Source organism: Helobdella robusta, assembly GCF_000326865.2.
Source record: "Helobdella robusta unplaced genomic scaffold HELROscaffold_2, whole genome shotgun sequence".
Lineage (NCBI taxonomy): Eukaryota > Metazoa > Annelida > Clitellata > Rhynchobdellida > Glossiphoniidae > Helobdella > Helobdella robusta.
Window position 1 is genome coordinate 6,105,807 of NW_008704083.1, and position 13,181 is coordinate 6,118,987.

At 31.9% G+C, this 13,181-nt stretch overlaps 2 protein-coding genes across 2 annotated transcripts; one reads left to right on the top strand and one right to left on the bottom strand.

Annotated features, from left to right (window-relative positions):
• Nucleotides 1-7,390, top strand: HELRODRAFT_186383 (hypothetical protein). The gene is made up of 13 exons (XM_009017482.1): nt 1-206; nt 790-843; nt 1,515-1,701; nt 1,892-2,084; nt 2,271-2,440; nt 2,742-2,950; nt 3,901-4,028; nt 4,346-4,507; nt 4,628-4,750; nt 4,865-4,957; nt 5,250-5,492; nt 5,703-5,842; nt 6,140-7,390. The coding sequence occupies exons 1-13, from the start codon at nt 91-93 to the stop codon at nt 6,254-6,256; spliced, it is 1,935 nt and encodes a 644-aa protein (XP_009015730.1). The 5' UTR covers nt 1-90; the 3' UTR covers nt 6,257-7,390.
• Nucleotides 7,391-7,690: 300 nt separating this feature from the next.
• HELRODRAFT_64107 (hypothetical protein) lies at nt 7,691-10,922 on the bottom strand (the record flags this gene model as incomplete). Its single annotated transcript, XM_009017483.1, has 10 exons — nt 7,691-7,850; nt 7,948-8,080; nt 8,375-8,555; nt 9,092-9,217; nt 9,492-9,493; nt 9,735-9,790; nt 9,942-10,066; nt 10,286-10,407; nt 10,587-10,740; nt 10,821-10,922. 10 exons carry the CDS (start codon nt 10,920-10,922, stop codon nt 7,691-7,693), a joined length of 1,161 nt encoding a protein of 386 aa, XP_009015731.1.
• Between the last annotated feature and the right edge of the window lie 2,259 nt (nt 10,923-13,181).

The window sequence follows — 13,181 nt, forward strand, 5'->3', positions numbered from 1 at the left end:
ATGGTTATTTTCGATAAAAAGAGGTTGCGATAGTTAGTTGGTTGTTCCGCATCGTCTTTGAATGAAATAAAATAAAAAATAGAATCCGAAATGTCGACATTGGAGCTGCCACCACGGCGTTACACGAAGGGGCAGGAGCTGACCATCCGAAGGAATCGAACCTCCCTTGAAATCCTCTTGCAAATGGGCTTCCCAAAGTTGAGAGCGTCAGTTCAATTTCTTGGTTCAAGTTTTTTAGTCCTTTTTTTATAATTTGAATTCTATTTGATTCAGTTTTAAGTTAATTTAATTTTCAATGAAAATTGAATTGATGAAAATTTCTCATCAATTCATTCAATTGTTGAGGATGATGATGGACCATGAGGACTCAAGTCATCATGTCATATCCGCATCATGTTACAATGACATGAACATTATTTTTTGTAGTTTAATGAATGTTTAAGTGTAATGGGTTTGTATCTTTATAGTTTATAGTGTGTTTTAATATATAATAATTAAAAATATTGTTGTTAATTTTGTTGTTTTGAGGCGAGTGAGGTTCTAATTTGGTGATTTAATTTACTAACTTCTAATCTAATCTAATGATTTTATTAGATCATTTAAAAAAATCATATTAAGTCACATTGTTTTAAGAAACTAAGTTTAAAAACATGAACAGCAAAATGTATTGAAGGCAATTTAATCTTTAAATAACCTCTAAAATAACCAAGTTGGTAGTGTCAAATAAGGCAAAAGTCATCCACAGTCCTTGCTCAATCATTTTAATAAAATTATGAATAATTTTTTTAGAGAAAAAGCCTTGGCTGCCACAGGAGACAAAGGAGTTCAACTAGCTTGTGATTGGTCAGTAGTTAATGTTAGCTTGTGATTGGTTAGTGGTAAATAATATTAGCTTGTGATTGGTTAGTTGTTAATAATGTTAGCTTATGTCTTTATGATTGGTTAGTAGTTAATAATGTTAGCTTGTGATTGGTCAGTAGTTAATAATGTTAATTTAGGTTATGTTCTTTTTTAGACTCAATCATAAATTATGTAAAACCTATGGTTTTCAATAACTGAATGCTTTAAAAAAGTATAGTTATAATGTTATTGAAGTGCTTTTTTGACGATAAACTTTTATTTGAAAATTTGTTTTTTTAAGGTTACATCAGTGTTGTTAAAAGTATTTGTAATTCTCCCAAAACATTGATTCACATTTTTTCTTCAAGTCAATAAAACCTCATTTAACAGCATTGTAAATGCAGTTTTCAATAGGTTTCTCAAGCAAGTGGTTCAGATAATTTTTGTTGTTCTGCTTATTTAAAACAACAATGAATCTAAAATAACTGTCTCATGTTTTTAAGTTAACACTCAACCAGACTTTGCTTACCAGCTCTGGTGTTTGATTCAATGATTCCAATCTTGTTAATTTTAATAAAAATATTATCACTATAATTTTCAACTATACCAGCAATCATTTTAGTCACGGCAATATAGTTATAACAATAATAATATCATTTTCAACATTACGAAAGGTTGCTATCACACGTTCGTGATCCAACACTTGATGAAAACAGGCAGAGGGAGTACACCCTGTACCTCTGTCCGCTTGGCCCCCTGCAACAAGAATTTCTCGATTTCTGGCAGAAGTCCTTCAAGGAATGTGGATGGAACAGGGCCCACAATTACTTCCCTCACATCACGCTCTGTTCATTTTTCCAGGTTTTCCTATTTTTCTTCGGAAAAAAAATTTATATCAATGTACTTTTTTAATTGGACAACAATGTAATGTTGTTCAATTGTTATATTTTGTATGTGCAATAACTAATGATGATTTCATTCATTGATTGGTTGACTGATTGATTGTTTCATTGATTGGTTGACTGATTGGTTGAATGTATATTTTCAACAGGCATCCAACTCAATGGTATCACTCCTATCACACACAGTCAAAAATATATCAGAGAAATATTCCTCGTTACTAGAGAAATTGGAGTTTGATTATTTCTCATCAGTCAAATTTGTTGGCTTGTTTGTCATGGAGTCATATGCTAAAGTTTTGAAAAAGTTAATGAATGATTTTGTTGAGGAAATGAAGAAATCAAGTGAGCTTATAAATAAATAAGTTTTATTTTTATAAATTTATGTTATATATAAATGTTTTTAGAGTTTCAGTTTATAAGATGTTCAGAAAAGATGTTTGAATGATTTGAATATGACATCAAAATATTTGACATATAAAATATTAAATTTTTCTCATTATAATTATCACATTATTTTATTCTCTGCAGATATAAATGTTGAACTCTACACAAAACAACTGCACATCAGCCTGGCCTACCAATTTGCAGCCGACAAACGTTCAAAGCTGGAAAGTCTTGCAAAGAATGTGAACATTCATCTGCCCGCTCGCTGGGACCTCAGGCTCTACTCCAGGGATAGGAACATGGATAAGTTGCAGGTGCACAACTCTTGTACTCGATATAGTGCTTCATAAATATATATTCACGTATTAGGCTAATTTCATTTAATATATTATCTCAATATATATAAACAGGATAATACTGACCACATGCTAATAATAACATTAATATCTCAGTTTGTGTTGATTGTTTTGTTCTTCTTAGTTTTATTCAGTGTAATAATGCATCTGCCTGTTATACCCACTTGTTGTATTGGTATACAACATTTTTATATGACCAATATATTAGAATGATGTAATAGTGAATGTCTTAATTCAAGGAGGGTTTGTTACAAAACAGGTGCACAAAGTTCTCTACACGTACATCCCACGAGTGACGGATGAGTTGGAGCTCTGTGACAGGGACTACATCTTTGTGAAAGAATCCGAGCTTGAAACGAGTACAGATGGCTGGTACGAGGGAACGTCGTGGATGACTGGATGCTCTGGAATGTTTCCTGGTGCCTACACAGAACGCAGTGCTGAGACTGAAACCTGGGTTATGCACAGGTAGGAGATATCTGAATGGGAACTTGTCGCTGCATACTTATTTTGTGGTTGCGAATGTATTGCATTTGTTTTGGTGCATTCATGTACATTGTGCTTCAGTTAAAATGAGTTTTTCTGCTTTAAATCAATTCAATCAATAATGCGTGTTTGACTACAAATACTTTTTATTTTATGAGAAGCTGCCCTTGCTATGTTTATAGAAACTGAAGTATTAATGTTAAAACTAGTAATTTATAAATTTTGTTTGTTCAGAAATGTACCTCTTGTTAATAAAGATTTTGTTGTGAAGACTGACCAGGTTGGACCAACACATTGGACCACAGACCAAGTTTGTTCATGCATTTTCATTTCTCTTGTTTTTCATTTATTAATTTTTTTTTCATCTTATCACCTAACGCTAATCTTGGTTATAATTTTTTTCCCAAATGTTTTTCAGTGGTGTTAGGTTAACTCAATAAAAATAGCATATGCAAATACACATGAATCAATGCATGCCTGCATCAGACACACTTTGTATGGTTGGCGAGAATTGCATTTGAATCCAACCACTGTAACCCAGGATCAGGTTCCTTTTAACATCTGCAACGTTTCATTCCAAGGTTGGCCAGCTTTGGAATTAAGTAAATCTATTTAGATGTTCAGTTGCCAACTATTCTTAAGGACTGTCATCTCAAAAGCTGGGCCAAATTAAAAATATCATCATCAGTATTAATAAAGCAATCATGTTGTTATAATTACGTGATAATGTAATTTTCATTTTTCCAGAACAATGCCATGTGCACAAACATGCCCTCCATAACTCCAGAATCGACATATCTCGACCGCAAATCTCTCACCGCCATCATCCCGACCAGTCTCGGAGTCATCGAAGAAATGAACGAGACCCTGGAGAGGAACAACAGGATGGAAGTGGATGACGCAGAAAACGACAAGAACTCTTGCACTGGCAGTCGGGCTGGTGACAGTTTGAAAAGGGCGAAGGAGGATTGTTACGGTCCCCTCCCCGATGTTGCCACATCTCACTCACAATCATCTTCATCTTCTTCATCGATGACAACAAGTCGAGATAAGGGAGATGGTTAATAGTTTCATTTTTTTTACGAGAGTTTCTCTTTAAGAACTTTGCTCTGTTTAATATTTTTTATGTCTGAGTTTCATTTTCAGTTCAGCTGTTACAAATATTTATTCTTTGTTTTTGTTTCTGGTTTTTCAATGTTAATTATTATTATCAGATATTTTTCAGAAAACCTGTGACAAAATGTTATTACTAATGTATTAGTTTTATTTGTTGCTACAACACTGATTGATTGTTTTCACATTTTTTTTATAACATTACAAATTTGCTCTTATTTCAGACTAAATTATTGTTGCCATAATTTAAAATTTGTTTTTTAGATGACAGCCTAACAAAGCAACACAAAGGCCGACACCAAGCAGTATCACCACTGACAGGCACATCACCGAAGGGACCGAGGCAGTTGTTTGTCGTCAGGCACGGAGAAAGAGTTGATTTCACTTTTGGAAAGAACTGGATTCAGTGTTGCTTCAACAATGCAGGTATATTTCATTCGTTTATAATTTGCTTCTGATGTAAATTTTGTTTTCATAAACCGTGATACATTTTGCTTTTTGTTTCAATTTCATATTACTAAATTGTGATGCTTGATGCAATGTCAGGTAATTACATTCGATACGACCTGAACATGCCCGGCTCAGTTGCGAAGAGAAAGGGGGGTCCACAGTCTTTCAGCCAGGACTCTCCCATCACTGTCCAGGGTCACTTTCAAGCTCGTCTCTTGGGTTGGTCTTCTTTTATATAGTTTGTTCGTTTCTGCGTGTTCACGCATATCAATATAATATCACATAGGTGGGTCGCGCAATTAAATTATATGAAAGTTTTGAAAATTATTTTAGGTGAGGCAATGTATGAAAAAGAGATTGAAATAAGTCACGTTTATGCATCGCCCTCTCTTAGATGTGTCGAAACTGCATCAAGTATTCTAGAAGGTTTTTTTAGTCTTTGTCTTGCTGCTTTTTGGTTTTTGGATAATTGAAGCACAAAATTGTACGTTTAGATTTAGGCTTTCTATTTAAATGTTTGCAAGTTATATCATGTGCTTCAACAATTTTACAATTAATGGCTTTTTTCTTTTGGCTTACAACGTAAAAATGAATCAGACTAGAAATACCATCTATTATGTTAACGGCCGTTTAATAGTCCACATAGCTTAACTAGTCATTAAATCGTTTTTAAATCTTTTGTTATTAACAGATAATAAGTTGAATATACTTTTGCAAGGTATGAAATTAGACAAGGAAATAAACATAGAACCCGGCCTCTTTGAATGGTTGAGTTGGTACCAAGAAAGTCTACCAGACTTCATGTCGCTTGCCGAGTTGAGGGATGCAGGCTACCCTGTCAACCAATCATATAAACCCGTCTGGTCCGTCTCCAAGTTCAACACCAACGAAACTGTGGAGCATTTTTATGAAAGGTGTTGCTTGGTCACCAAGGAGATTTTGAAGAAGCATGAACATCAAGGTTGTCGACATCATTACGTTGGGATTTATTCATTTATTCTTTTATTCATAAAATGTATGTATTTATAGTATTTTTGCATTTCACCTGATGACTATTTTTTATTATCTAACTGCATTAATTTTAAATAATAAATTATTTTCAAAGAAGTGGCGACCAATTTTAATAATTTAAATAATTATATATATTTAAATAAGAAAATGTTATCATCAGGTGGCAGTTTGTTGTTCGTCTCACACGGCATCAACCTGGACACGTGTACAAGAAGATTGGTCGGCCAGCCATGTCGAAGTCTCAATGCTTTCCACGAAATTATACAGAAGATACCTTATTGCGCTGTAGCGGCAGCCCAGGTAGGTGTTCTTCTTCCCGCCCCAATTTTCGGGTTGGATGCTGTCACTGCATTGACTCCATCACGCATAATCATTCTAATTCCAAATTATTTACTTATATTTATTGAACGGCATGGACGAACAAAAAATTAAAAAAATTATTGAATTATATGAAAGCAATCAATAACAAATGAGCTCTCTTAAATATTTTCAAACTACAATTTTATAATACTCAAAATATACAAGAAACCTTTATTTGCGCAAACTCTTAAAAATATTTGTTAAAATGCGTTCAAATGTACAAACCACGCCAAACAGGAAGCCACAGTCGTGAGAGACACTTGGTACCTAATTGAACCTCCCGTTTTACCATTCGCACACACCAGCAACCATCGATATAACTGGACACTACTCACACAGCCCACGATTTTATGATTTGGTTCAAGTTTATGACAATCTTTAAATATAACTATATATATATATGTATATATATATATTTATTAGTTTATTTATTAATTTTTGTATATACATACCTATATATTTGGTGGATTTTTTATTTTTCTACCTGATTTTTTAACCATAAAATTTACTGAAACAGATCTTTTATGTGAATTAATTTATTTTAAGACTATGTGCATCGGAACGTTACTAAATACAATTCAAACGTATTATGATTTAATAAACATTTCAGTTTCAATCATCATCGTCATTTCGACTATGCTAAAATGATTTCATGCTTTTTTTCAATTATTTCAATGATATTTTTTGATTGCGTTCGCATTACGTACCCAAATTTGATCCATCTATCTTCAATGTTAAACGCACACAGACACCACACACCACCCACAGTACGCTGACATTAATCAGTAAAAGAAAATAACCCTAAGTAATTTTCTTTTCTGAGCAACCAGCCAGTCAGTCAGGTAGAACAGAACTTCAAATGCATTCAATTCTCTTCTCTACGTTCATCTTCATTTTTGGTAAATACATGGTATTCGTATTAAATGTAAATGTATATACATATATGCTACCCGAATCTAACTTATGATTGTGAGTCAATTAAACTGTTTGTTATGATTCAATAATGTACCAAGAAATAATTTATGACTGTTCTCCACAATGTGTTTTTTTTATTGTAATACGTATAATTTGCATCTATTTATTCACTTCTAAGTATTCAAGTTTTGTTTTAAGCTGCAGTCTTAACGAACGAAATTAAATGATACTTAAAAATATTTTAAACACTTTCTAAACATTATCAATCCAATTAACTTGATGATTCAGATTTTTTTGCGCCAGATTTTAAATAATTTTTACATTTTCTACAATTCACAATACGAAACAGCGCTCATAACACTAATTAACTACAGCTAATCACATGAACATAATGATAAACAGCTCCAAACAAGTCCCCGCATATTTTTCAAGAGTTGATTTTTGTTCAATTAATTTTTTGAACTGATTTTGCGAAACTTAATTTTAATGAAAGTCATAAATGTATTTTAAATATTATTGTATTTGCATACATTTTAGTAACTATTGGGTTAATATTTTAAGTGACGAATTTGACTTTTATCTTAATTACAAAACGCCATATTATAAAAAGAAAATATTTGAAAACGATCAAAAAATTTAACAATTCTTTATCAGTGAAGTGCAATAGCAGTGGTAGTTTTCTAGGCGGGCAATAATTGAAAGTATTTATCAATGCGATCAAAACATCGAAGCATCATCAATGAAGATGAAGAGCAGTAGGTGAATTATGAAGGCAGGGTGACTAGAATTTTTAACAGAATTACTTTATCAATCAACTAATCAATCGATACTAAAGTCTAGCAATCGTCATGAAAACCAACGGATGGGTTGATATTACTTTTTGTATATGATTTTCCATTTACTTGGTTGCTCACATGCAGAGTTACCATCTACACAGAAAGCATTGTACGTAGTTTCTTGTCTGAAGCCCAGGATCTCACGCTCTTCATGTATACGGAATGAGAATGTTGAGGATGTGGTTCCAATAAAGTATCTTCAATGAAAATTTTCATAATCGTTAAGATTAAATTACCAAGTAATTGAATTCACAGTAGAAAAACAACGAGTAAACAAATTCAGTATCGACACACCTGGCATGAGCGCAGATCCACTGATCGATGATGGCTACACCTCCATCGCCGTATTTTCTGAGAACGTTTTTGTCACCCTGGTATCTGTAAACTTCTACTGAAGGTTTTATGTTGATCTTTAGTCCTTCAAGCTCTGGTGAATAACAAATATGTACACAAATTATTCTTTGCAACATTTCATACAAATTAGAAATGATAAATGTAAAATTATATGCTTAAATGAAAATTCAACAAAGAAATTCTAGAAATTCAACAAAGAGTTGTCACAGACATTTGAAGAAATAAAGATGACCTGGTTTTTATTGCACTAGCAACTTTAATGTCATCTCGAATTCAAAGAAACGTTTTATTTAATTGAAAAGTAAATATATGAAATAAAATAAAAATGAGATTCCTTTAAATATAGAGAGAAATGAACAACACAAACCTTCGCCTGAAGCATCAGTAGCCACAAAAACTTTTTTCAAGTGCAGATCATCCAATATTTCATTGATGCGCTGGGCTGCAGCTTTCATGGAAGGAAGTTTGTCCTGGTGTCCATACAGGAAGTCCCTCCTTCTCAGGTGGGCCGCAAGGTACGGACCGCCAAGGGCATCTCCGTGTTTTCGCTGATGATCAGTAAGTAACCAGTTAAAATATTGAAAACAATCAATGAACCGTATTTATTTCTTATTGGGAGTATTCAAGAAAAATTGAATAGAAACGCAATTATGTAAACTACAACTTAATAAACTATAAAACATTCTGTAACCTTATCCACTTATTTAAATATAACTATTAACTAGCCTATGCCGGAAATATAACTATTAATAAACATTTGTGTAAAGCAGTGTTGTGTACAATTATGTAGGTAAAAATAAATTATTTATAGTGACCACAATAGTGTAATATATCTTATAATAAGACCACTATTTTTAGCAGTAATCCAATTGAGAGTGAGTAAAGACTGCTGTAGTGAAATAATAAATAAGCGATGAACATTATGGGTTTATTTAGAAAACATAAGCCAGGAATGGATTCAAATTGTTTCAGGTAATATTAATTAAGATGGCAATAATCATTCACGTATGGAAATTACGAAATCTTCTTTCTCCAAGCTAATAACCAAAAGTTGATGAAAGAAAACTTATTCTCAATGCATTACTTTCATTTTTTTCCAGTTGTCTTCCATGACAGTTTGGTCTCTGAAGTCATCAGAATCCAACATAGTTGATCGAAACTTATCGCCAATACTTACAAGATCTTTGGAAAAACGTACACTACGTCTGGCCTGAAATAAAAAATATCTTTTAATTATGGAAAGTTACGAACATTTTACAAACAAATGACATAAAATAAAGTTGATTTAAGATTGGACATAAAAAAGAAAACCAAAGATTTAAAAAAAATCATAACGATTTTTAATTTTTTTTATTGCAGTTATTATTTGTTTGTCTTATTTTAATAGTCAATAATATTTAAAAGCATCCAATAGTTTCTCAGTGCTGTTCAAACATAATTTATTTTTTTAACAATCAACATGACTACTTCAATATTTTTGGAACAGCTAAAAATTACCAATTCATCATTACAACTTTAATTTTAAGAAATCAATGCAAGAAGTCAATAGATGAAACCTGCTTGCATGAAATGTTCGTGCTGTTGAATAATCGATTAGTACTAAAAAATTTATTTAGAAAATTCAGAAAAATTGTGAAAAAATGCTTTGAACATTCAGTAATGTTATAACCATTAAAAACTAAAAAATAAAAAGTAATAAAAAAAACCTGCCGTCCAAAATTCTTGACTCCATTCTGAATATTCTCCATGCATGACCTGCTCACCTCGTGGAAACATCACCGCCCTTGTGATTGTTTGAGTAAAAAGTTAGACTTGTGAAGTTAGATATCATTTAATTGTTTTTGCACTTATTGCAAAAAATATGAATAGTACGTATTCATGTACAATTCTAAAATAACAAAATGGCCAAACCAATGAAAATCAGTTAAATCTACCAGGAATTTGATAAATTATGGATGAGGTAGTCTTTCAAAAAACTGTATTCTGCTTGGATGCTCACACATTTGAATCTCACTGATGTTATGTTTGGCATGTACCAATGCCATAAGCCATCTTCTAACTTAAATAGACAAATAAAATTGAAAATTTTTCAAAATTGTATGAACAGGTTTGAACTTTTAAATAAAAAAATTAATTACTTAACCAGCTTTTGAATAAACACAAATTAAAATTGGTAAGAAACTAAGTGCTTCAAATTAAAAACAAACTGCATAATTTGAAAAGCTTAAAATTTAAACTGGTTTTATAGAAAAACGATCATGAATAAAAATTTTGAGACTTGATAGAAAGGATGGTTGTCATTGCATTCTCTGTCATCCATCTTCTCAACCCACTTGCCTCCCCACCCTTCCTTGTAGTGCTGGAAATAAATGACATCATCAATAGGCCTGCCATCCATTACTGAAATAAAAAATAAAGGATCAACCTCATCTTGTGTGTGTGTGAGTGCATCAGTTTAAAATTATTTTTGTTAAAGTAGTTGACATACATAAAAAATAAAAATATGTTATGACCTGCCATTATTCAATTATATGAAATTGCACACCTGATGTTTTTGCAATTTGAACTACTGAAATAACCTTTCACAAAATCATGGAACTCAATGACAGGAACATGTTTATTCAAGCTACCAATGTCAAAAAATGTATACCATGGGATATTTGTTTGGTTAACATCAGATCTCCAGTGATACAAATGATTCCAAGCTGGCAAAACCAACGTCCACAATTGAACCTTAAAGTAAAAAATGTTTTTCACTAAGTAATAAGATTATTATAAAAAGAAGTTGATGACTGATTCGATAAAGAACCAACTTTGTTAAGCATCTTCACCAGGTTCGCCATTCTCAGGTACACATCTCTTCTCAGATTGAAACCTTCCCCAGGGTTTACATCATACAACAGAAACCTATTCATGGTTCAAATTATCTTATTCATAATCTTTATTCAACTTTGTCATCCATCAAAATTTTTTAAACAATCTAATCATTAATATAAAATTGAGGGATGTTAGGAGTATATTTAGTATAATTAATTAAGACTAATAAACAGAAAGAGCAGGACATAAAAATAAATACAAAAAAACTGTCCATGCAGTATTTTAACCAAAAACTAACCTAGACTGATCCAATGATTTGGTTGTTGGCAAGCCCTCAAGAGAACTTGCAGTAGAAAAAGTGTGAAAACTTGCCACCCTATCATTAACTATTTCATCTTTTGCACAAGCAATAAGAAAGGATGCAGTAAAAAGAATATAGATGAAAAAATTGCATAAAATGTTAATGACGACCTTAGTCATTTTATTTATTAAATTTTAATTTGAGTAATGTAATTGATACAATACCAGATTAAAATTTTAATTAATTTAAATTTTAAATTAATTAAATAAAAGTTTTAACTACAAGTCTTTTAAATTTTAAAAAAGTAAGTAAATTATTATTATTTTTAAAATATGAAACTTAATTTTTAAATTAAAATTTAATTAATTAAATTGAAAAACCAGGATATTGGCGGTGAAACGATAATAATTAATTACAAATACTAGCACGTAACTGCACCGTTTATCGCTTAAATTTGCATGCATAGAAACTACTATAAGTATGTAGCATGGATATATATAACATCCATCCATATCAATCAATTTCCGCGAAGTTCAACAGCGCTCCTCAATGAATTTTGAAAACAAATGGGTCTTGAGATCCGCTCTGAACTTGGCAAGTGTTGGAGAAGTAGTCAGAGAAAGAGGTAGAGAGTTCAAGAGAAAAGGACCAGAAAAAGCAAATGCAGATTTAGTAAAAGAGTGTTTAACACGAGTTAAGAAAAAGCGAAAAGAAGAAGACGAACGTAAACCGGGGCCGTTTAGGTTCAATTAATATATCTGATAAATACTTAGGAAATAATTTAGATTGAGACTTATATATGAACGTGCAAATTTTAAAAATTATTCTATATTTTATAGGTAGCCAGTGCAAGAGAACAAGATATGGAGATATATGAGAAAAGAAAGGGGCATGAGCAACTAGACGAGCAGCAGAGTTAAAAGCTTTACTTAAAGGATAGAGTATAGAGTCAGGAAGACCATAGTAGAGCGAGTTGCGATAATCAATCCTAGATAAGACTGACGAAGTAACAAGAAGGAGAAGAGTAGGATCATCAAGAAAAGGCAAAAGTTTTTTTATTCTACGTAGATGAAAGTAAGAGCTTCTACCAACACTATTAATCTGAGAAGAAAGACATAGTAGAATCAAAGATAAAACCTAGACTACGAAACTTATGAGAGACATCAAGAGTTTTAGAATCAGGTAAGATAATAGGAGGAATAGTAATAGAATGTTTAGATTTATTAAAACAAATTAATTCAAACTTAGAAGGATTAAGTTTAAGACACATAGAGTCAGACCAAGCGATAATTGAAGAAAGACATAGAGATAAATTATGAAGAACACTATTGAGATTAGATGGAGGAAAATAAGTATAAATGTAAGAATCATCAGCATATAGTTGACTAGAGAAAGAAAAGTTATTAATAATACGAGGTAGTTCAGAAGTATAGAAGTATAGAGTATAAATAGAAGAAGGCCAAGGATAGAAAGAACCCTGAGGTACCCAGAAAGTAAGAGTAGATGAGTTAGAAGTAGAATTATTGAAAACAACAGAAGAAAAACGATTACAGAGATAAGAAGAAAACCAAGATAGACAAGAATCAGTAATATTAAAAGAAAGATGCAGCAGTCTCAAGAGAATAGTATGGTCAACAGTATCAAAAGCCGAGGAAAAGTCAAGAGCAAGAAGAAGAGTAAGATTACTATTGTCACTAGAGAGAAGGATATCATTGTGTACTTTAAGTAAAGAAGTTTCAGTACTGTGAGCAGGTCTGAAACCAGATTGAGATACAGGTAGCAAGGAGTTAAAGTCTAAATAGGATGACAGTTGATTAAAAACTACTTTTTCTATTATTTTAGAGATGAAAGTAATATTAGTTACAGGTCTATAATTAAATAAAGAGGTAGGATCTAAGGATGAGTTGGCTTACTGTGGTGGCTTACTGGGTCTTATACAACTGTGTCATGGCGGTTTTCTGTACATGTAATGCTTTAATTAAATCAATATATTTATATCACAATTATTTTTATCAATATAAATATAGAAATTGCTTTAGTCTGGTGAAAAACAGTG

Coding starts and splice junctions, on each gene's coding strand:
- HELRODRAFT_186383 (XM_009017482.1), top strand. CDS start 91: ATGTCGACATTGGAGCTGCCACCACGGCGTTACACGAAGGGGCAGGAG. Junction 207..789: donor GGCTTCCCAAAGTTGAGAGC/GTCAGTTCAATT, acceptor TAATTTTTTTAG/AGAAAAAGCCTTGGCTGCCA. Junction 2,085..2,270: donor TGAGGAAATGAAGAAATCAA/GTGAGCTTATAA, acceptor TATTCTCTGCAG/ATATAAATGTTGAACTCTAC.